The sequence below is a fragment of the Helicoverpa armigera genome, chromosome 10, assembly GCF_030705265.1.
Source record: "Helicoverpa armigera isolate CAAS_96S chromosome 10, ASM3070526v1, whole genome shotgun sequence".
Classification (NCBI taxonomy): Eukaryota; Metazoa; Arthropoda; class Insecta; order Lepidoptera; family Noctuidae; genus Helicoverpa; species Helicoverpa armigera.
The window spans coordinates 2,194,737-2,220,184 of NC_087129.1; the positions used below are offsets into that span (position 1 = coordinate 2,194,737).

Below are 25,448 nucleotides of genomic sequence, written 5' to 3' on the forward strand. Positions count from 1 at the left end.
TAATAAACGTGAAAAAATTAAACAGTAAGTTACCATCAAGGTTTCATAATTGTTTTATGTTCCGTTGTTGCTATGGTTTTTTTTTCATATAAATAGAACTAGCCGTTCCTGCTCTTCTACCAACCTCCCATGGAAATTACTTCCCGTAATCGGACAAATATAGCCTATGCCACCCGGGGACAGTGTAGCTCCCTACCAATGTTTTCTTTTTTCAAAACAGCCCTGTAGGTGTTGACCCTTTAATGTATAAAATGTTGGACTTAATGTTATTGTCAGTGCTACTAAACATCATCAGCCTTTTTATCGTCCCACTGTTGGACTGTTGGATAGGCCTCCTTTCACGCTGAGAATCACTCAATGAGTTTTCTGAATATTTTTGCTCTTACTGAAAACTAACTTTACTTACCCACAAAATATTGTATATGTATGTATTTAAATGCAATCTTGCATAATAATATCCATCCAAGCGTCAGGTAACTACGTCCGATGCAATTTGTTTACTTGACGTGTCTAAATTAGGTCTATATTTCATGTCACGTCATTGCACATTCATAGGTAACATGATTAATACTAGAATCGTTATAATTACGAACAAATATAGGCACTTTATTTGATAATATTAGCAGCTTTTCGGTATAATTTGTGGTTCTAGAAAAATGTCTCAAAAGACAGAACAAATGTTTCAAGGTTATGTAAAGGTTACAACTTTAATCAAAAACTCGTAAATGGCACAAAAATAAAACGCAAAATTTAAATAAGAAAAAGATAATTTATTCTAGAAAAAATATGTTACAAAATTTTTCTTAGCTAACGAAAGTTCAATGACCTATTTGCTAATGAAATTACGATGGAAATACAATGTTAGAGGATGAATATGAAATCTTAAATCCGTAGTGATGATTGTTAACTTTTAATTTCTCCGTTAACACTAACAAATCTACAAAATAATATGAAGTAGGGTTGCCATATCATAACAACTACATACTACATACATGGACCACTTTTCTTGACATACATTATGAGACTAAAATCTTTAAGCTTCCAAAAGTCAAACCGTATTTTCCTTTATTCACAATACAGTAGGTATTTGTTCATAAAAGTAGAACTTTTTCGAAAATTGCTTTTTAAATTTTAAGCTCCAATTTTCTTAAAAGCATGGCGACCCTACTACTTCATCGCACGCACGTACACACTACGAAATATCAACGAACTCAGCATAGCGTGATAAAATTATATATTTCAGTCCAAAAATTGTGAAAATGAATGATGTCCATGAAAAAGTATTTTATTATTTAAATAAAATAAATTACTTCTAGTACCGAATGTTGGTGAGAGCATGTGATATAGTGAAACATGTTAGCGAAAGTGAACTCTATAGCTAAAGAAATAGAGTTGAAACTCAAATGAGATGTGATTTTAAAAATTTGAGCGCTGAAAAATTATGAGTGATTGCTATGATTTTTCGTTGGGTTTTCCTATTTGACCAAATTACTTATATGATATTTTCTACAATAATGGCGAGTTTTAGTTTTCTGCTTATATCTATATTTTTCTGTAGAAGATTCCGTGAGCCGGTGCCACTTCTTCAGGTTTTGGTTTTGGTATGTACGGGTTGTGGTAAGGATCTGCGTTTAACCTGAAAATGAAATTAAAACGTTATTTACTTACTTTGAAATACATATTTCCCGGCATAATGTCTTTTAAAAGTCATTTAAGTGAAACATAGGCTTTCTTGTTTCATCAAAACATTCCATAGTTTATACAAACTTTCTGCGTCAGTTTATACAAATTGAATTTTAATACGTCACAATTTTACCACAAACTACCTAAAAACCTATGCCTAAAAACCATCAGCTTGTTTTGAAAAAAAAACCACTTCAATATTTACATAAAATCTGGCCAGAGATAACTGAATTTGAACTAAACTAAAAAAAACTCGGTATCCAAAATATACGTTGGCAAACTGACTCGATTGACACCATGACGGTTTTCAGTCTAACTACAGCCTGAAGCTATTCCAAATAAGTACATAATTAATTTAGAACGTTTTCCACTAACACCTGACATATATACGGTGCGAAAAGTCTAATGAACGATCCTTAGGGATTTAGATCTAATATTAGTTAATATTTTAGTACTTAATCACGGAAATGTTGTGAAAGGAACTCAATTATATCTTTGATATGTCATATCATCATCAGCTTTTTGGCTGTCCCACTATAAGACATAGGACACTTTACATACAGAGAAGGAATGAGCATCAACCAAAGTGAAAGTCAAATGTTTTATTCCAAATAGGCCTTTTATGAAACGTCACACTATTTGCATGGTTCCAAAAAGTTGGTCTCATTGAGAAGAGTCGGCCAGAAACTCCTTAGACACTCTTTTTACGAAGTACCAAGTTTTATACTTTCTAGTCCCCGTTTCTTGATAAATATTCTTTCTTTCACACCATAGGAGTGTTTCGGATGAACGTAGGCGGGATGGCATTTCGAAGTAAATTAACTAACTGCTCTTTAGTTTGAACTTTCGTACATAAATAAATTACTTCTTTGATCTATAAATATACCATTCATAAGCAATCTTAAATACATTCAGTCTGAATGGAATATTATCAACATATACCAACAGGTACTTTATGAGCTAAGTTTTGGATACATTTTAGACTAGAATATTATTACAGGTAATTTCATAGTTATCAATCCCACTTTACATAATAGTCGTCCTTCTTTCCTAGAATGATGATGATGATGGTGATGACGATGTCTTGCCAGTTGAATATTAGCCAGGGCGGTAGTTCTCATATAAGGATATAAGCTAGCTGCACGGGATATACACACATATTGTCGTGCACAAGTGCACACTCTATTCCTTCACTCTCGTAGCCTGATGGGTCGGTAATCCGACGCGAATGAAGAGATATAGGCCGACATTTACGTGCTTTACGTAGGTTTATCAATCACAAACTTGCAGATATCACAAAAAAAAACAAACGTCACGTCACGTTTAGCGTGTGGACGGTTTAGATTTTAAATTAAACCCCACATTGTGAACATAAAAATTTATTTCCAAGGTCGCGATTCGAATGCCCGTCAGCAAAATTAATTCTGTTATATGGAGGTAAAGCGCGCTAGCACTGTCCTGGCTTCACGTGGAGAGAAGTCCGTTGATGACGCTCAGCCGAGGAGGCGCTTCAGGGTGGACGACCCGCAGATGGTGATGCAGTATGGTAGAGGGTAATCGGTGCACGGTGCCTCTCGGTGCCTGTCGACGTTCGGCCAACGGATCAGCCGTGGCCCGGAGTTTAAGCCGAACTTGGAACCCGAACTTTGGACCCTGGAATTTACGTCCATTCAAATAAATGTCCATTTCTGATTGTCCTCCTCTGACTGTGTTTGCCGCGGAAGCAGGAAGCAGAAGCTCAGTGCGCTTAAGGCGAATGTGTGCAAATTCACAGTCAGAATCGGAGTTTACAGAGAACAGCTGAAATGTAATTTTATATAAAATGTATAAAACATAAAAAAAAATAAGATGCAGGGATAAGCAAATGAAAAGAATAACCCTGACTGCTTATGATGATGGAAAAAGGCTACAAATGATGCTACTATGTGCAAAGCAAGAAAAGATGAAATCTGCAAGTCATTTGCCAACGATCACCCAATAGGTGGGTGGTAGCAATTACACGAATTGTTCAACACTTACCCAATACGGGGAGATACACTGATTCTACAATACAGAGAATAAGTTAAACGAAATTTGAAAAAATATGTTTTCAAAATCATAAAATAAAACCGTTAAGACCACGATTAACGTCACGCACTAAGGACTGGCAAAAGTGAGTACTTATAAGGAGCGCGTGAACGTGTGTCTTCCGTGATGATATTTTAAAAATGGTCGAGTCGCTAAAGCAGCTAACCAAACTCACGGTACGCGCCCGTGAATGAGTAGCGAACGAATCCGATTTGCATTGGTACAGCAGTCCAGGTAAAAGAATCGAAACCATATCACAATGACGTGAAGTCGAATTTGGCTCAACATGCCGTTGCACCGATACAGATAATGACTACGTACTGTTTGTTTTTTAAGTTTTAACTAAGTTACAATTCTTATTTCTAGACCCCAGTTGTTATAATAAATATGATTTTGAAAATACGTTAATCAGTTTAGTAAAAGAAATAAATAATACTTAATTAACGAAACAAATAATTGTACGCGTTTCTAAACGCAACCGTAGGTAGACATTACATTATTTATTTATTTTTCTACCCACCTTATATTAATATTTTGATTAAAACAAAAGGCAAGTATTTTAAAACGTTGACATTAACGTACAACGTTACAAGCAATTCATACGTACTTATAAAGCGTGATGGCCTTAGAGCAGTCGACGTTGTACCACCAATCGCAGGCGAATTTAGCTTGGTCGAAGAGTGTTCCATTGGTGCAGAGGAACGAAGCTCCTTGCTGTCCTTCGCGACCGTCATGGCATACGTGGTAAGCCTGTAAGTGGAACTGTATTAAGGAACAGTTCTTTACCATAAGTACGAATATTTCTTCTTCGGTACGACTACTAAAAGCTTTTGACGTTGTTATGTTTCCAAAATAAAGTTGTGACAGGTACTTATGTTTTATTGATAAATTGACAAGTACATATTTATATTACAGTGGTCTGGAAGGAAAGGAAAATAGCTATTTCTGAATGTAATTCTCCCTAAGCAATTAACACTATTGGACTCGCCCTTTATTAATTACTAAAGTAGGCCTCATTTGCATTTCTTACGGAATCAATCTGTGGTACACGAGTTACTCTACCTCTGGGAGAGATGTAGGCGTGATTTCAGCAAAGTGGAAATAACTAGATAATTTACTATTCCACCTACCTAAGTTGTTATTTTAGCTCCAAGAACTAAGAACAGCTGAAAGCTATGACTAATTAATTGAACTAAAGATAACATTATCCTTAGCTTTCCTAAGTTCTACTAAGAAGTACTTTATACAGACTAACATTAAATTCGTACATAAGTTAAAATTATTCTTCAAAATTTCCTCTGGCCTCTCGTGAATAACTTATTCATTTTCATAAAGTTACATAAAACAATACTTAAATTGCTCTTCGGAACTGGCCGAGATTTGGGGGCAATTATTCAGCCAAACATTGTTGAAACCGACGACATTTTTTCACGGCAAAGCGTGGCTTGGAAAGTTATATTAATTTCAAGAGAATTATAACGTGATTCAAATAATAAGTTAGAATTACCGGCCCTTGAAGCCTTTGAGGTTAGTCGGGGGACAATATCTTGAAACTTATTCAATTTGGTGAAATTGGTCGACCATTACGATTAGAACGGACTGAAGTAACTATATAATCAGGAATTTCGAGTTTCGTTAATCGAGTAAAAATTAGGGGTTTCGGTTGGAAATCTATTGCTGTTTGGTTTGAAAGTAACGTAGCTTGAAATCAAGGGATGTTTGAGTTTTTTGACAAGAGTAAATAACCTCTTAAATTAAAACAAGTCAACACAAGTCTCATTCGAAAACATAATCAAAGCCTGAAAGCCGTTGTAACAAATACAGATTGAGAAGACCCTCAATCACCGAGATGAAAATAATCTACTACAAGTTAGAACGATATGGAATGCTATTGGAACTCCAAGCGATACGGCTACACACAGATTGCAGCATCGATTGCTGCTGTATCTTGCATCATAAATCGAACGACAGCACATGGACTCGATGAGAAAAGTTCCGATGGGATAAAGTGAACATACATTCTTGATCGAGTGTCTGGTCTGTATTGCTTAATTCTGCTTTAGTTTTATGCTTTGACCCTGTTTGTATTTTGTTTATTGGAATAGTTTTATACGAGTTATGGGTATGGTTTTGGTCGGTGTAGTTTATGTGTCGTATTGGGTGTAAGTTGAGAATATAAACTTAGTAGTGCTCAATTTTAGGAAATTAGTTTTAAGACCTTTGTTATATTATTATAGAACGCTGAGCATAACTGGTAATGAACCCAGACTTTAAACTACTTACGCAGATTTCAAATTACTGCATAATCCTAAACAGTAATCTTTACGACCACTAAAACACCTTCGCACTCAACTTTAGTACATACGCACACAAACGGTGGTAGTTTACAAAGCCAAAGCAAAGCAAATATTTGACTCATAAACACTCTTTTACATAAATATACTTCGTACAAGTACTACTGATGAAGTCATTGTTCATACAACATGCATTTGCAATGAAAAGTAAGCTGCTTATGTTCCGGATTGTCGTTTTAAAACCAAATTTTGAAGAGGAACTTCCTGCGACTGCTGAAATTCTCATAAGAATAGCCCACAGGAAACAATGAGTTGACATTTACACACATGGAGGACCTTTAAGTAAAGGTAGCTGACGAGGAGTGAGGAGGCAAAATGGAGTTGGCATTATAATTTTTTCTGACATAAATAATGATACAACAGAAGAATTTTGGACTGTGTTAAATCAAAATGTGGTTACTAAATCTACTGTGAGCAGGTCACTTAATCATTATAAAGTCTAGTTGCATTCAAAAGCGTAGATTCATCAGATCAGAAGTCCTTCTCAGTCTATGTCTGATAAAATAATCTGTATAAAATTCTATATCAGTCGAATTAACGTCTCTATCATTTCCTTAATATCTTTCTTGATAGGTAATTGCCTTCTCCATAATGTTTACGCTCACTTATATTCCCATAACAAAAGATGTAAGAGTAAACAACTTTACCCTTAAGCCCATGTCGGAGCCCTTTCGTGACCCGTTTTTGTTTTTCAATGGTATTCCAATTAATTAATGAGTATGTTTGACTTGTTCGTTCAAATATTTTCTTTTAAATATTAGAGCAGGTTGTGTTTTTTATTTTCTAAAAATAGTGAGCACACTTTTTAGTTTACTTGGAAGAATATTTTTTTATGAATGTTTCAAATCAGTTATCTTAAACAATTAATAAGAATTCGAACCATATTTAATTTTATTTATTAGGGACAAAAACAGGTTACATATAACGGGGTAGAATCAAAATCCTTAAACTAATTTTGAAATCATAACCCTCTTTTTACAGCAGTCGGGCTACAATTTATTGTGATGATCACTATAAAGTGACAATAAATGCCTGTTATACCTATATTTTCAGTCTGAATATACAATTTTTGAAACACATTGTAACTAAACGCATTAAAGCGGTTGAAGCGCTTGAAGCGATAGAAGCGACACAGGTGATAAATAGCTTTGTGGTGTCAAGTATTAGATTGACACCCGATTAGCAGAGGTTCAGCTATCCTTTGTGGATAAACTGATGCTGAGGCACTTAATATGAGTACCTATAGGAGAATATGTGTGTTTCAATATATTATCAACTAGTCTAGAACACCTTTCAAAGGAGGTAAAGTATTAAACATATTCCTTTTTATATCGTAGGAGTGTCAGGTTCTTTTCAATGAGACCCATTCTTTGGAAACGTGTAACTAGCATGACGTTTCGAAAGACCTCTCATCATCCATCATCCTCCGAGCCTTTTCCCAACTATGTTGGGGTCGGCTTCCAGTCTAACCGAATTCAGCTGAGTACCAGTGCTTTACAAGAACCGACTGCCTATCTGACCTCCTCAACCCAGTCACCCGGGCAACCCAATACCCCTTGGAAACCCTCGAAACATGTCTCATAGGACTATTCGAAAAAAAGAATACTTTGCATATTGCTGCTTTTCCTTCTTTCTTCTGACACTAGTTTCTTTATTAGTACTGTTGCTTTTGGCAAAAAATTTGTAGCCAGTAAGTAATCATTACCAACTTTAAAAGGTGCATCTAAAATGTAGCTACAAATCTTTGTATCCATAAACCAATAGGTTAGATCTCCATAGAATGCACAACATTATTATCGGGTTATGCCATAAATCTGTCAGTATTATCCGTAGGATTCGGAGTTTCAATCTTGGCTATCCCATCTATCATTAGACTTAACGTCATCGATGGCGCTGGTGTATTCCGTATGCATTCCGATAGACTATAGAGAGGTGAAGTTGTGTGTGTTTCTAAGGCTTTATTCTGCAATTGATTTAAGCTAAAGAATAAAATGAATTTGTTCAAGTTGAATAATTTAATGGTATTACTGATATTATACAAAATCGAAAGTAACTTTGTCTGTCTATCACACTCTAACGCCATAAGTACTGAACCGACTGAAATGAAAATTTGTATAGAGATACTCAAAAGCCCGGGAAAAGACAAAAATTACTTTTTATCCGAGCACGGGAATTAATGTCCTCGAAACGTGGGAGAAAACACGAAGAAGAGCTAGAAACCTATACCTATTCATGCTAAGTCATTATGCTGTTTTTAATAAGTTTGATATTTCTGTAACTTGATAGGAAATGCACCAAGTGATAAAACAAACCTACTCGTATCTCGCAAAAGCTACCTAATAAACTTAGTACACAAGTTATTTTTATTTCGTGAAACCCGTCGGACATGCCGCTGAATTCAATATTCCCAGCATAGCGCTACAAATAAATTCTTTAATGCGTTTTGTGATCGCCACTCACAGAGTGCAACATCGTTTTAATGAATTTACTGAAGAAATATAGGGTCGCAAATGTGAAGCGCATTTTAATTCTCTGCTCCGTAAGCGTTTTACCATAAAATATGAAAAGTAGAGAACTTTTTACTGTGACAAAGTACTAAATGAAAATGGTAAATTACTGTGTTTTATTCCCTTTGTGCCTGTGTCGAAATAATGCGATTATGGCTCGGGATCATAATCAAACTATCATCAATTGTTCCGATACATTGGCTCCAGGCGGCAATTACGCTTTATTGACTGATCTGAGTGTGTTATTCGACAATATTATGATTTTAGGTACTCGTAATTTCAGACTTAATTAATAGTATTTCCTCTTTGTTGTTCTGTTTTGTGAATAAAAGTTTCTCAATGGCTATTGTCTTCAGGATTCGTTGAAAAGTTTAATACTAGAGATTTGTAACGGTAATAAATCTTCGTGTTGTTGAAATCTGGGAGTTGTGAACTAATCTCCGAAACATTGGCTTACAAAACAAAATGTGCAAGTTGATAGTCCATAAGTTGTTTAATTCTGTTTCATTCTATAAAGCACTTAACTCGCTTGAAACACACTTTCTCAAAAGATATTGAAATAAAGATAAGAGTGAGTATAATGTTGACCATTGCAGGTATAGGACCATATTCAATTACTAAAAACCTTAACATAACAGAATCAAAGCGTCAATAATATATTTACATAGATTTTGGCAAAAGTATCTTACGATCAATGAGACTTTGAACTAAAAAAAAACACAACATTTTTATTTATATTTAAATAAATAAAAATATAATAGTGTTTTACAGTAACCCCGCTGAAAGAGTTAGAAAGAACCAAGCAGTGCCTTTGTATGTGCTTTCTTCGTCTATTTTTATTTATGTCTTATAAATAGACCTCTAACATATTCTGATGTTCTCTGTTAACCTGCCTCTCGACAGCTAAAAATTACAAATTACCTGGCAACCCGTCTCCACATTAGCATACATCCCCGGCCTCACCGGCACGTGGTCACACGAGAAGCTGGTATCAGGCACGCTGTGGTATATCGGGAAGTCAACTCCTGGCGTGCCGGGGACGTTCCTCAAGTCTTGAGGCTTCTCGTGCTCTCTGAGGGGTTTCGGACGTATGACTGCCTGCTCGTACTGCTCATATGGGTCGTATTGCTGGAAGAGAAATTGTTGGATTTGAGATTTTTGTATATTAGAGCCCTATTCACACAATCCTTGCGAATATACAAATGTAAAAGTACTGATCAAGTTTTCTGTCTATACGGCTTTCTCGCCAAGATTAAGGAACCGATTTAAAGATATCTTTACCGTAAAAAGGAGCGTAAACTACTTTTTTTCTGGGTGCAGGAATTACCTTCGGGGAACTAGTAGTAAATCAGTATCAATTATTTAAACTAATAATTAGCAAAATAATACAAAACGAGCAGGGAAAATCTTTCTCTTAGTTCTCTTATTATTTTATAGCGGGACATAATTAATACCTAGACATCGACCTATTCTCACTAACAATTAAAGACTAAACCAACAACGCAACCATTATTAAAATTAATCACTGCCAAACCACAATGCCTCTAGCATAACTTTCTAAAAGCCAACAAGATTAATTGATAAGCCCATAAGTCACATTACATAAGAGTCAAGAGCCACATCAATGATCGACCGTGACACCGTTACGATTTTTTACACGCACGTTACGACATTCACCTCGTATGTAAGTGTATCGGGGTATCTTACATAAGAAACAACGGCAATTATAAAGCGCTCAGTTCTACATTATCTGGTGTAATTGAGGCCGATAATGGTAACTTGTTTTTGTGAATGGGTGTCTTTTGAATTTTGTATGTTAATATGTACTGACTGAAAAAATATTTTTTTTATAAAACTAATTTCGAATTCAAAGACTGTTGGCCAAACAGATCGCCCTATAAGGGCCCTACTTAGGACCTACACTAATGGGTCGATTACAATAGAAAGACTTCACATATCTGCTAACACACCTTTCTCTACTACATATTTCTACCTCACATCTTATAACACCAACTATTATAGTTGTCGTTTCATGTAATCTTACCTATAAGTCTCACTGTCAATCATTCATTAAAGTGAAAATTATCAACTAAATAAGACACACTAAATACAAACATGATTTATATACCTACCTACTAAATTAAAATCCATAAATTACCATAATTACCAACTACAGCAACAAAATAAATAAATAATCTAAATAGTGCACGCGACAATTTCGCCATATTTCCGCGCTCGGTGAGAGGGGATCGCACGCATGCGCCTTGTCACGGCCGCCCGGAGTTGCGCAGTAGCACCGAAAGTGCAACCAACTTGCTCGAATGATCTAGGTAGCTAGGTGAATTGGTTTTACTAGTGTTGATATTATAGGTCATGTTTTTATTAAATAGATTAATTATTAAAAAAATTGCAGGAATTTTTTTTTTCTTCGTATGCAAGTAGAAGATTACAAAGAGGAACAACGCATTTTGTTTTGAATATTTATTAGCTTTTCTTAGGACTAAAATTAATTACGGAAAATACTTTCAGCATACCTTGTTAAAATTAATTAAAAAATTGCATATTTCACATGTACACAATGTAAACAATGGTCTGATCGAATTTACATACAAAGGTTACATACAATATACAGGGTATGTGAAGGTTTCCAATTCATTGAAAAGCTATCGTAACATTTTTCACACGGACCTAACTACGCACTTAGATTTTTTTGCAGAGGTCATTGTTTGTTATTTTATTACCATGCATGTATATTTAGGAATGTCTAATAGGCATGTATTTTTGTAGGAATTAACACTTTGCTAATTTAATAAAGATATGCGAGTACTTGAAATTCGAAAAAATCTCTGCCTCTTCGGTAAAAATAAACCTAATAATACAACAGTACTACAAGAAGAAAGTTTACATCATAATAGTAAGCGACAAACGGTGTCTTACCAAAACATTTCAACATAGCAGAAACCCAACGCTTCCTAGGTAACAAATTCAGGTTTAAGCCAGAAACTACTACACGATTGCAACAGTCAGGTTCGAGTTATTCGGTTTTAGAAAGAAGCTCTAATAAAATTACTTTTTGACACTAATTACTATAGTGAAATGGTTCGATGAGTACATAATATTTAGTGCGTAAAAATAACAGTTTTAATATTGTTGCTCTATGTTATGTTATAGTGACGTAAAAAGTAAATAAAGTGCTAAAATGTAAATAGTATCTTCACAATACCGACAACGTCAAAACCACCTTTTCATAAGTACTCGTGCAAGAATTAATAAATAATATGCTTCGCTTCATATTAATAATCAAGCTTAAAATTTCTTCTACATAGTATAATGTAACTGAAATTGAACTAGATACTTACAAGTAACAAATTAATTAAAACATCATAAGTAATGCAATAGGCATGAGAAAGATACGTTCCGTGACCCTATAACAAAGTCACATTTAAAACGAAATATAGGTCCAGCAAAGCTGTATTAAAAAGTATAATCAAAGAAATGAAATGAGTAAAAGAAAGAAAAAAAATCTAACAATTATAAAAGTGATTTCATTCTCTGACGGGCCCCGGGTCCCCTAAGAGTTACTCGAGTACTTTTGCTATTTTTTATGACTTATTCAGATATTTTAAAACGTGCTCTCCATCCAACGTTTAATTTCAAACTTGTGAGACTAAGAACTTTCATCTTAAAGATTTTATTACTATAAATTCTAATATCAGACTCCAATCCGTGTTTTAGGGTACCGTAAAGTTTTTTATAGATTTTGGCAGTGACTATTTTTGATGTATCTGCAAATTTTCACTAGCATGAGAGATTTTAGTAATGAGACATAAAATATCCTTGACGTATTAATCTTAACGCTATATTAACTAACTGATTATTTGTTCAATAAATATGATTTATTTACGGAACCCTTTTAGTCTTTTATCTTAAATACCCGGCGTTTTATACCTAAAGCATGATTAATTTCCTACCAAATATTGCTTCAAAGTTTTAGGTAAACAAAATTCCCGATTTTTATTCAAAATTACTTTAATTAAAGTCAGAAAACTAATTTAGTTTCAACACCTACACAGAGCGCTATTCTGTTTTACCTTATTCAATTTTGTAGGACGCCGCCCGTTGGCCGTCTCTTTGACAACATTTTAAACGGAATAATATCCTTAATTACTTAGTTAAAACTTAACAAACCTCTTAAACATAAATAAAGAATTACTTCAACAGCACTAGAAGGTGCAAATTTGCAAAATTGCCGCTGAATACCAATTCTTAGGCTGAAGTAAGTTACAAACAATTTCCACTTTGAGAGGCTTGATCAAACAAATAAAACTAAAAAACAGGCCTTCCTTAGACTTGCCGACGAAAATGAGAGTAAATTTAACCAACAGTAATTCTCCTTTGAAGGCCTCGTGGGAACTCAGTTGAAAGGAAAATTGCAAAAGTTAGCGTTCCCTTATGAGGGGTCGAGTTATAGCAACTAGATATTGTAAGGTCACTAGTGGTCCACCCTTTTATTGTAATATCTGTACTTTAAACATTTGTAACGAAGTTCGCCTTTGAACTATGCAGCTATTTGGAAGTTTCAAACGATATTACCTTCCCATTTGCATGTTAGTATGAAATATTGTTGATGCTGTTCAAATTTAATTTGTTAAGCTCCTGTCGTCTGCCGACTTGGCTTTTGACGTCGTAATATCGTAAAATCGTAAATGATATTCACTTAGCAAAATTTTAAGGGATTCAGTGAGCGTTAATAGTGTTTAATGAACGGATCATTTAACATAGGTTTTAGATTTGCTATATAATGCTTATTCTAAGAATAGAAGAGCCTGTATTAAATAGGTGCAAAATAAGATTGATATTTTAGAGACAATATTAAAGATATTTTAAAGATGAATTTATTTTGTACTTGGTTTCAGATTTCAGGTTGTTTTAGTTGAATCCCTTCATTTAATCAAAATCACCTTAAACTGGTCATACTACAGTGCTTACTAACTAGACGAATTCTACATAAGGGTGGGTTTAGAATGAACGCCTATCAATGAATTTTTCGACAGAACAACGAAAAAACTACGTCTGTTAACATTGAAACATTTCGATAGCAAACACTCGTATTCTAGGTCTAGTAAAGTTCTTTGGTCTAAATGCACCTTAAGACAGGGAGAAAATGATCCAAACAGACTCATATACTCCTAAAACAAAACACAGTGGCCTTAGCGATTACGTCGCGTGGCCTACAAACAAATATTGTTAGCAAACATCTGTTCGTCTGTCCGAGTCAATAATTCTGTTTGCTAAGGCCCTACTGTTACCATTCTATTTGTTTTCGTCCATCTCGTATTTTTAGTCATTTTTCTGTTATTTTTTTGAGAAGAAATATTTTTGTTGTCAACCCATATTTTTGGCATTTAGTTCTTAATTTTTATAACATCATCCTCCTGCCATCATTACGGTTTTACTGTCATCAACAGTTCTTAATTTATACGTCATGTAAGAAAACTGTACGTAAATTCTCAACATCATCATCTCAGCCTTAGGACGTCCACTGCTGAACATAAGCCTCCCCCTTTGATTTCCACAGATACCTGTTGGTATGATGTAAATCCTAACAAGTTCTTATTTTAAGTTATATTCGAATACGTGCATAGAAACTTACATGCTTATTTTGTAGCTTTTAAGCAATTTAATGTAAGATGCTTGAAGCACATTTATGGTCGTACGTGTATTTCTTAGTAAAGTTCAACGATTTTATCGTTATACCTAGACATAAGACCTTTTGGACCTACCTTTTTATCTAAGTATCGCCTATTACAACACCTATGTGGCGCCGACAATTTTCCTTAACTAAAATCAATGTTGTTCTTGAATAAATTTGAATTATAAAAGTTTACTGTTTCAATGTATGTTGCGGATAGTGAACAATGCAAATGCCCTAATTTTTCACTTACTACTCAAAACTTGAGTACCTTCCTTGAGCACCTACCTACAACAAAGTCCGTTAAACTTTAAAATACCATATACCTTCTACCCTTAGAAACAAAACCGCATCTAAACAGGCCATAAACAAGGTCGTTCACAATAAAAAAGAGAACTTTCCCACGCTCATTATCCTTACAATACAATGAAAGGTCTCAAGTATTACACTTACTTGCAAGTACGCGGCATCAGACACGAGACCGCACAAGAGCGCGCCGGTGAGCGCTCTCAACACCGCTTTACCCATTTCCCCACACATTTTGACAAACTTTAAAATGAACGAACTGCTCGCAAGTGTAGCTATGACTAAATGAAGTGAGGAGCATAGGTGGTCGCCCCACTAAAAACCAGCAGTCCGTGGTAGGGTGGAAGTTTGTGAAACAGTTGAACGGCCAAAGACCTGTCGAATTAACTTGTTGTATTGCAAATGTTTGCTGTGTTTACATTATGTTGGCTCCTGTATGCTGTTTGGTTGAAGGAGCCACGTGTCACCTTCCTGTGACTTATGTAGTCTGAGAATGCATCTCACGACGTAGATTGTTTTGTACGTTTTGGAAACAGCCTCTGAATGAAGTTACATAAACGTAATTAACCCTTAAATTGGCAGCGTACTCCACCAAAGACATTAACTTTTTTTAAATTTAGTGAGGTACTAATTAAAAAAAAAATACAATTTATTATTATTTTTGGCTTGCAATTATTGTATATTTTGTTAGAAAAAATATTTGAATGTGGTTCCATTGAAAAATAGCTGTCAAATTCAAAATGTTTTTGGAGCTGTCTGGCGTATCTGCGTCACGGGTAAGTTTTTTGTTTTTCTACATTTTTTTGGATGGGACTTGTGGTTATTTGTTTTTAAATTGCATAGGAACATTATAAATGATATCAATCATTCGTAATTTTGCGTGTAAATAATGTAATCGCAATTTTATAAGTTCATAACTTTGTATGTACTCCCTGAATACCGTTGCCAAGTACGTAGTGAAGTCCACAACATAAACTTTGGTATACACGAAGTACATTGCCTATTACTTAGAAATGCAAACTACCCTTGTTTTATTGGTTTTTATGTAAAATGACTTCAGTTGTGTCGTGAATTGTATGTCATACAGCATGTTCTTTTTCATTTTCAGCAATGCTTGAACCTGACACGACCTGATTTAGCAGATATGCTTATATCTTTGTACCGAGCTTTGTACAAGAGCCGACGTCTTGAAAGGGGTCCGGTACATGGTGGTATTTGGGTAGGTGAAGGAGAAAATAATTCAGAAACCTACAGCTGAACGGCCGGTGGACAATATCAGAAAATGCTGTCGGACATTTTCCAGAAATAGCAGATAAGCGATCACGATGTAGGTTTTGCAAAGTTAGAAGAACTAAAGTTTTTTGCGTGAAATACAATGTGCTCCTGTGTTTTATGGTACGAGAAAGTAACAAAGGAAATTGCTTCCGCTAATCTCACACGCAATAAATGCATATTATGTAGTTTGATAAGAATTATGATTAATAAAGTGAAGATTTTACTAAAATGTGTTTTATTCATATTTTGGCAACGTACTCCACGTAGTACGAACAGAAGAACCCCTATAGTTGGCAACGTACTCCCCGGAGTACATAGATTTTCGCGAAAACTGTAATAGGTAGATTTTTTTTTCGATTTTTTTCAGTCATCTGTCATCGTAATAAACTAGGAAATAACAAAAAATAATTAAATTTTTGTAATAAATTGATTTGCCAATTTAAGGGTTAAACATACAAAATGAAGGACATTATCTTTTGCTACCTATAGGTAATATAAAAATACATTTTGTACTTACTTCTATCACATTAACGGCCAGTTTCTTCATCAAAAGCTAAAGTTAAAGTTATGGCTAAAGTAAAAGTAACGGTCAAATTCGTTTTTTCAAGGCTAAAGTGACAGCAAAACTAATAGAAAAATTGAATTTAACCGTTACTTTTACTTTAGACATTACTTTAGCCATAACTTTAACTTTAGCTTTTGATGAAGAAACTGGCCGTAAAATTTTATTTCCATCCTGTAGTATTATTTTGTGCTCCGTATTGTTATTTCAAGAGTAAAAAGTACATCTCTATTTCAAATTAGTATTTTCATACCAGTTCATAAAAACATGTAAATAGAAATGTATTTCAATATTTTTGTTATAACAGCGGTATCACACGAAAATCGTGTTATGATTAATCAATGTGTAACTTGCAAAATACCTATTGACCACTCCGAACCATTCATACATTCTATTTTAAAAACGGTGCTATTAAAACAAAATCCTCAATTTAAAATGACTGGTTCCAAAATCATTACTGGCCAGTCATTAATTAACCAACAAAAGGACTATCAATGACCCTTTTTCACAAAATAACGTCCGCGAAATAATATCGGTAGTACTTCAGCCGATATTCGAAACACATCAACGGAATTACGTTGTCGATAAAAGCACTTTTTTCTCTGACGTTCGCTAAAAACTCGTGTCGTTAAACCTAGTTGGTAAATAGAGCATTGAACTAACTGGACACGTTATTAACAAACCTTCACATCTGTTCATGTATTAGTGGTGGTCATACGGTTGTGTGCGTCAAGTTGTGTTAGATAATTATTTTGTGTGCGTGTGTAAGGTTGTGATCGAAAATGCTGGAGCGAGCTATTGCCATTTATTGTGTTACCTCGCCCCACATGCTCACATTGATAGACATTTTAGCATAGAGATTGGTGGTCATTACAGTTCCGGTTGGTTCAAAGCTCTAAGAGCTGGTATGACCATACCGCCACTTTGTGATTGACTTTTTTGTACACAAAAACTTTCATTGGATTAAGACAAAATTGTTTATTCTATCTGTGAAAGCCATCAATATGAATGGAGCGGTGGTGTTTGGCAAATCTAATTCGGAACCATGTGTGAAAAACGGATTGGTGGCTTCAATTTTTAGTAGGTCGTTTGCTGCAGTTTATACTATGTATAATAAAGGGTCAAATATTTTTTCGGTAATTTAATAAAAAGATCAAATCTTTTAAAAGTAACAACAGTACGTTATCTATACTAATATTATAAAGCTGAAGAGTTTGTTTGTTTGAACGCGCTAATCTCAGGAACTACTGGTCCGATTTGAAAAATTCTTTCAGTGTTAGATAGCCCATTTATCGAAGAAGGCTATAGGCTACTTTATCCGGGTTCGTTCAAAGGTTTCCACGGGATGCGGGTGAAACCGCTGGCAGAAGCTAGTACCTAAGCTAGTATATAAAGGGTTACTAAGCAGGTAATTTTTTTTGTTGCAAATTACTTAAAAAACAAATGACGACTGTTTAAGTAACATCAGTTTATATAAATATATGTACCCAGTTCATAGAATTTTTCATTTCTCAAACATGTTATAAAGAATATCCATGATGTATTGTGACGTATATTGCAGCGGTATATTTGGATGCTTTTATTTGCTAAGTTGATTTGACATCTCCGATGCAGATTTGCATTGAAATGGAATAACTTTTGCAGAATAATTTGTATTATTTATCTTGGTTATGAATACAATTATAACGATTTGAAGTACCGACTTCTAATAGTTTATACCTACATTATTTGATATTTCATAATGTAGCTCCAATAGCGAGAAATTTTGATAACAATGAAAAAAGTAAGTAAAGAAATTAAGACCTCCTTTTAATAAGATTAAAGTCCTCTTTACGACTGATCTGAGTTTCAATAATTTAAACATTACCTTGACAAACATTATCACAGACCACTGCCGGTCGATGCGTATTTAACTACATAATAGTTAGAAAATAGGTACTTATCAGGCTATCAATAATCTTTGCGCAAGCGTCGATCGAACATAATTCTCGATGAATTACACAATATCCTGACAAACATTAAATTTATATACATAGGTACAATGTTTTATTGTTTACCAAAAAATACGTTTTTCAAGAACTTACATAATTTTCAACAACTTAGTTCTACATAAAACTTCCTGCCATCAATAGATTTAGGTGTATTTGGAAGCATAAAACTTACATAGTAAATAACTTCACCTTTACTTAATGGGTTTTAATGAAAAAATAATATGAGTAATGACTATAAAAAAATCCAATAAATTACCATATCATTAAGACAAAGTTGCACCATTTCACTGAAACGACAATCAAATCAAATAAAATTGATTAACGCTCAATCCTTTTCCGTGTGAGATGAGGCCTGTGTTCAGCAGTGGGGCGATAAAAAGGCTGTAACAGATGATCAAATCATAACCAGCTGTATTCTTGCAATCCATTGGTCATGTCGATGATTTTACAACTAAAATAGTTCATTCGTACTATGTAGTTAAATAGTGAATCTCACCGTTAATAAAATATTATGAAAGAGGATAATAAACTTTAACTAAACAACCTAACAAAACAATATTTATCTTACAAATTACAGTATACACATAACATATTATTACATTACATTAGCACATTAGAAAATGGTTTGATAACAAACGCTTTCAGTTTTCACGGCCGGCTGCGCGAGCGCCGGTCACGGGTTTCCCGACGTTCCGACTTAATTGTTCCCGTAATTTGTTTTGAATGTATTAAAATTGCAATTTTTTAGGTAAAAACGGTGAATTTTAAAGCATATTCTATGAGGATATTTAAGAAACATAATGACTGTTTCAAACATCATTCATTCATCATCATCATCACTTTTAAAATACTTTGCGCACTCAGATAATGAGTAGCCTGTAGCCTTCCTCGAAAATGCTGGGCTAAAATAAATCGATCGAGCTCGTTCAGACTAACAAACGAAACACTCAACAGGTACATAAAATTAATACAGATTTTACAGAATAAAGACTAACAACGATAGAAAAAGCGTTGCCAACATATTATAATGCAGCAAAGTACCGTAGAGACAAAAATTCTCATTTAGTAACAATACGCATTCTACAACTACATACCTACGTCTGTAAGTATCACATCCAAAATAATTTCGACAAAATTAAACGCGAATGTTTATTACTCTCAGAGGACGGATGATAAAAAAAATCGCTGAAAGTTAGCAGATATTCTGAAAACATACATTACTTTTATCTCGCTTGAATACATAGTTCCCTTGAGAACACATTGGGTAATATCATGTGATATTTAAATACATATTTAATTGGTCGGTTTTATATTTTGTTGGAGAAAAGCAATTTGATAAAATTGATGGAAAATAAAACAGTTGGCAATGGTTTCTAATATAAGATACGATTTTATTAGAATTGAGCATGTAGAATTAGGATTCGATGACAATTTACATATTATTAACCAATGTTTACAAAACTACAAAAACAAAAGAAGTAGTCGGAAAATTAAAATTTTCATCCAAAAATAGACACATTATGCAGTTTCATTCAAAGTCTCTGAACCTTTATTATTTCAAAACCGCAAGGGATACAAGTTTTTAACATTAATTTGATGTTGAACACAAACTTGTTAACAAAATCACTTAGGAATAATTTAGTTTACTTAAGTACTAAAGTTATGAAGGGATCCTATAAAGTTAATATCAATTTAGCTTCATGTGAGCTGAGAGCAAACACGTGAGCCAGAGGACTTTGCATTACGACCACCTATTAAAATGTTGTAAAGACTTTAATTTCAGTTTTATCGGATCATAAGTAGGTGTATTATAAGTATGTGGTCTGTAAAGTAATCAAACAAATAATTTGTTTCGGCTTTTATTATGATAACATAACGTGTTTTAATTTAATTAACAGCATACTAAACCCAATTAGTGCTCATTCTACTAAATTATTTTAATAAATGTAGGTACAGGAAATTCAATAGAATTAATCTCGCCTAGATTAACGAAACCAAACAAACCTTCACTTGTCAGCGATTTGAGAGCACGCAAGAAATCAACGCGATTTCCTAATAAATCCCTATAATAAGAGTCAAAGACCTGAGCCAACTTTGTAATTCTGAAACTATCACAATTCCCTTCCAAGAACGGGATAGACTTATGAGTAACGTATAGCTTTGTCTCTCTTCCTCGTTCGCGATAGTTAGTAGTTCGGAATAGGTCCCGTGGGCCAGCATTACTGGTCAGTTGCGAAAGTAGATAACTTGCAACTCGGGCCTTCGGAAACTTGTTCCTAACTACAGCACGTGGTGAAACAATGATCACACTTACATGTTTACAATTTATTAGTTAAGTTTGGGATTTAATTTTAAGTGTAGCTTATGGTGTTTGTACTTACTTGTTTGTTTTAAGGTTTTGATTCGATTGGAAAGTATTTTCTGATGTAAGTTCGCCATCATCATCGTTATCCTACCTTTATCCTAACTTTATTTGCGGTACGCTCAGCATGTCTTCTACATCTATTCTCTTCAATCTGACATCTCATACAGGTACTTGATATTCTGTCTAGCAGTAAAGTCTTTAACATAATTAATAATTATTATAATCTTTCTTTGTTCCATATTTTTTTTCTTATTAGACAAGCTTTTGGACTAAACTATTTCAAATAGCGAAAATCTGTATGGAGAAATGGCAATCAGACCTAGTTTTGTCACATAAAACAGAAAGCAAATTAATTATTTTGAACCGTATGCTCTTAATGTGGACCACTTTGTGCCGAGGCTACCTATTGCATAATCTCGTTTAGTTGTCCATTTTGTTACTTTATAAACGAATCTATGAAATTCAGGTTATGGACGCGGAAGATATTGCAAATTTTGCTCTGATTACGATAGTAAGCATGTTTCACCTGATTTGACTGTACTTCCTAAACGCATAGGCAAAGTATGCAAGACCAGTTACAAATCTGTTACTAATAAATTCAATCAAGTTGCACCATTTCTTGATAGCGGTGAAGTTTTGAGTTGGCCAGACACTCGAATGAAAAGAGTAAGCAGCAAAGTGCTATTTTTGCTATAACTTACATTCGCATATAGCCCAGTATAAACGATGTAAATGACCCTGAAATAGTTTATTTGTTGTCTACAAAATTCAATTACATAATTCGTCATCATTTTATCTCTGATCGCCTCTAAAATCTTCTGATGACAGTATTGTGGCCCTTTTAGAATTTCTGTGTTGTGTGTCTGTATTGTGTTTTACAAAGAAGAAGATAAATTAATGAATTAGTAGAAGATCGATTATTTCAAAGTACCTACAGGTCAAACTACGAGCAGAACTCACGAAGGTATAAGTTAATAGAACGCGTTACGTCGTGCGGATCACACGAGTAGGTCCGCAAACTCGCGCAGTAAAGACCGAGCACCATCTAACTACTGGAACAACGCAGCTTCGCGTAAACGATAGCTTCAAGGAATTAGAAAACAAGATACGATACTTGGATCAGTACCTAAATGATTGATATATGAAAGAAACATTCTTCAATTTGCCCTTTTTGAGAAATCTTTTAGCGCATGTCAAGCCACGGCATTTTAGCCATACATGGCTGAGAGATAGGTATTCCAGATTTAAGATTTTTCGGAGCTGTTGAGCTGTCGATACTGCAGTACAATTTTTGGCCGGTTGGCGCATTAATCCATCATTATGTGCATAACATGTAAAGATACTCCTTAAATTCCTGGAAAATGTGTCCCTGTAAGATCTGTCCTTGGTCAATTTCTTCGCTGTATTATTTTGATAGCTTACCCGATCTAGTATTGAAACATCTTTGTAGTATACAGGAACTCGGCAGAAGGGTACTAGATAGAGTAAGTTAGTGAAGGCTATTTCTCTCAGTTTAATAGTTGCTAACAATATCGACCACCGGTCAGAAGCCAAGTCCTGATGCTACATCCTTGCTAAAATATCTCACGAGAGACGATTCAAATCGAGAAGACTTTGAAGAGATATATCCTGCTATATCTTGCGTTGGTCAAGTGGATTTTGAGGAATTTAAATAGGTTTGAGAATTTTTAAGAGTTTGACAAAAAATCCTCGCTATTTAACAAATGCACATTAGTGGTCAAAATTATCACGTAAGTACATAACTACAATTGTCAGCTTAATCAATAAAGCAAAGAATATATAGAATTGGATATGTGACCACGAAAGTAGTAAATAATTTCCTCAATATTTTTAACCATCCTCCAAAATTTAATTTCTCACTTCTCCCGTATATTTTCATTTCTACGTATGCACCTGATACGTATTTCAGAAAAATCAATGAATACCTATCAACTTAGTGACTGTCCTATAGTTATTAACATAATGCGGAAGACAAATCTATTAACTAACCAATCCACACAAACAATAATGAACAATATTATAACTGATCACTTTCACACATTTCCTTACAAAGCAACGCTTATATAATCCACATAACAGGCCTGTATCGGCACACGGCAGTAATTACGATTCACTTTCAATTAAACTAACATGGCGGAATGCTTTCGCGTTATTTTGTAAAAACGTTGACTAGGGACGGTAATTGTTAGTTTATGATGATGATCGTTGTGTCAATGTCAAGTATTTTTATAAGTTGCTGTGGTTTTAGTGAGGAAGTAAAAGAAAGTTAATATTAATTAATATTGAGGAGCAATTACAACGGCAACTATTTTCCAGATTCCATGTGCAGACATTTAGTAATATCGCACATGTTTGCATGATATATATATTTTTAATTTTCCTATTTTCTATTTATTTGGTCATTCGAGTATGTGGTCAAGATACGCAATTATCTCACACTAGCTGGTGCCCGCGACTTCGTCTGCGCAGGTTTAGTATTTCGAACAATAATATGTTTACAAATTGTAGCCTATGTGTTATTCTGATGTATAAGCTATATTATTGTAAAGTTTCATTAAAATCCATTCAGTAGTTTTTGCGTGAGAGATACATCCATACATACAAACTTTCGCGTTTATAATATTAGTAGGATAGTAGGATATGAATGAGTAATTTAAATTGTGTTGAAGTCTATGTATCACTGAAGACAGGACCTATATATCTGGGAAAGCATTACCTTAAAATCTTAATAATGGGAAGATACCACTCCAACAAAGATTTCTGAGGCCTAACAATTTTTTGGCGACTGTATAGACAATTACAATATAATACCTACAATAAGAAACATATTATAAGGTTAAATGCACCAACAAAGTACCAAGTACCAGTATGGCACATAACATTAATCTGGTTTCTAAAAACGTTTGACACTTTTATGGTTAGCACTAGTGTCACCACATTTTTTGTTTCCAAATGGATCGTCCTGTTTGTATGCCAACAGTACTGGAATGTAATTGCTGATAGTTATACGAATCACATAGTCGGATTTTTGTGAAAATTATGTCATCTAAAATCATGATGAATAATTATGTTACATCCTTACATCATCATCCTCCAAGTCTTTTTCCCAACTATATTGGGGTCGGCTTCCAGTCTAAACGGAACAGTCGAAACGGTTACATCCTTACAAATATTATAAATTAAAAAATAACTCTGTATGTCTGTCTGTTCCTTTTTTACGCTAATAAAGAAGTTTGTGAACTGTGTAGTCTAAATTATCTGTCTAGGTTTTTCCCAACTGCATATATTAGGGTCGTCTTCCATTCTTCCATTCTATTGAATATTTTTTTAATTATTTCAATATTTACATGCTTTATATTTTCTACACACTTCTATCCAAAGTCTAATTTCAAACTTGACATGTACTAGTAATTTAGGCGGTTACAGGATCTAGGTATACGATAAGTTCCCAACTTTCAAACTATTGGCAAAGCAGCCGTCAAACACGATCTTAAGTCAATCAAAGTCAAGTCAGTAAATCTTGTGGTTAACCCTAGTTTGTCATAATTTACATCAGAGCTAACCTTTAGCATAATTATTAGGTTTCAATGTAAATACTTTATTTTTGTAGAATATATGTAGGTACTCTTCTTTTTCCTTAACTATCAATTAACATAACCTTGTCCTGCTGTATGTTTTTAATGCACATTTAGCTATTTATTCCTTATGGTGTTTTCGTAATTATTAGTGCCCCAAATAGGTTCAAAAATTTCAGCATATCTTTTAGCAAAAACAGACATTTCAACATCTGCCAAAAATAAATTTACAAAGTAAATATTCACCATAAAACCAAACTGTAAAACAAAACCTTAACCCATGAAGAAAACATTTCACCGAACGAAAATCCGCGGAAACCCGTAAACATCTTCAATTTATACGCACACAATATAAAATGAACGAGGCAACGCTTCAAGAGTTTCGGCCGTATGTGGCAATGCTTAAAATGCGTGAACCAAGCTTACTTATACCCCCCGTTTAATAAAACACGTCTTACAACGAACCATATGTTCTCAGCCTAATATTGAACAAGCCATGTTTACTTAGGGGAATACGTAATGAATACACGCGTTCGGTGTTCGTCACTACAACGTATAACACTATTGGTCCTATGACGTCATTGTTCGGGATTATTGCTAAAAACAATTTTGTTTTTGTATGAGGAATTTTGTTAAACGAACCTGCCGGTGATTGATCGTCACTTTGTACGTACGTCGCGCTGGTATTAATCTGCGTTTCAAGGGTGAATTTTTAAGGGAAAATTTCAAGGTTTTATTGATTTTATTTTATGGTACTCCGAATGTTTAAGATATATGCGCTGATATGGTTAGGCTCGTATTAAATTGTTAACACAATAAATTATTTCTTAGTATTTACGACCACGAGTAATGTTATATATTATGATTGGCAGAAGAGCGAAGGCCGAAATTTTTAATATAAAATAATTGTTACCCCAAAAATAGCCTATTAAATTTTAATTCAAAGACAAATAACTCTAAAAATAATCCAGCAAGCAATCTCAATTTAATTCCCAAACGCCCTGGTCACCATACTACATTCAGACACTCCCTACTCCGAGCTAATACTAA

General features: G+C 34.2%; 1 protein-coding gene across 1 annotated transcript; it reads right to left on the minus strand.

Moving 5' to 3' along the window:
• Positions 1-778: 778 nt before the first annotated feature.
• On the minus strand, positions 779-14,883 carry LOC110374422 (U-scoloptoxin(01)-Cw1a). Its single transcript, XM_021332122.3, has 4 exons — positions 14,757-14,883; positions 9,533-9,739; positions 4,358-4,500; positions 779-1,636 (listed from the first exon to the last, which is right to left on the minus strand). Exons 1-4 carry the CDS (start codon positions 14,841-14,843, stop codon positions 1,543-1,545), a joined length of 531 nt encoding a protein of 176 aa, XP_021187797.2. The 5' UTR covers positions 14,844-14,883; the 3' UTR covers positions 779-1,542.
• Between the last annotated feature and the right edge of the window lie 10,565 nt (positions 14,884-25,448).

Bases quoted from the DNA above. Each gene is read 5' to 3' on its own strand.
- LOC110374422 (XM_021332122.3), bottom strand. From the start codon at position 14,843: ATGTGTGGGGAAATGGGTAAAGCGGTGTTGAGAGCGCTCACCGGCGCG. The intron at 4,501-9,532 runs GTAATTTGTAAT...TTCCACTTACAG, and splicing joins ATGTGGAGACGGGTTGCCAG to GCTTACCACGTATGCCATGA. The intron at 1,637-4,357 runs GTACGTATGAAT...TTTCATTTTCAG, and splicing joins AAGGCCATCACGCTTTATAA to GTTAAACGCAGATCCTTACC.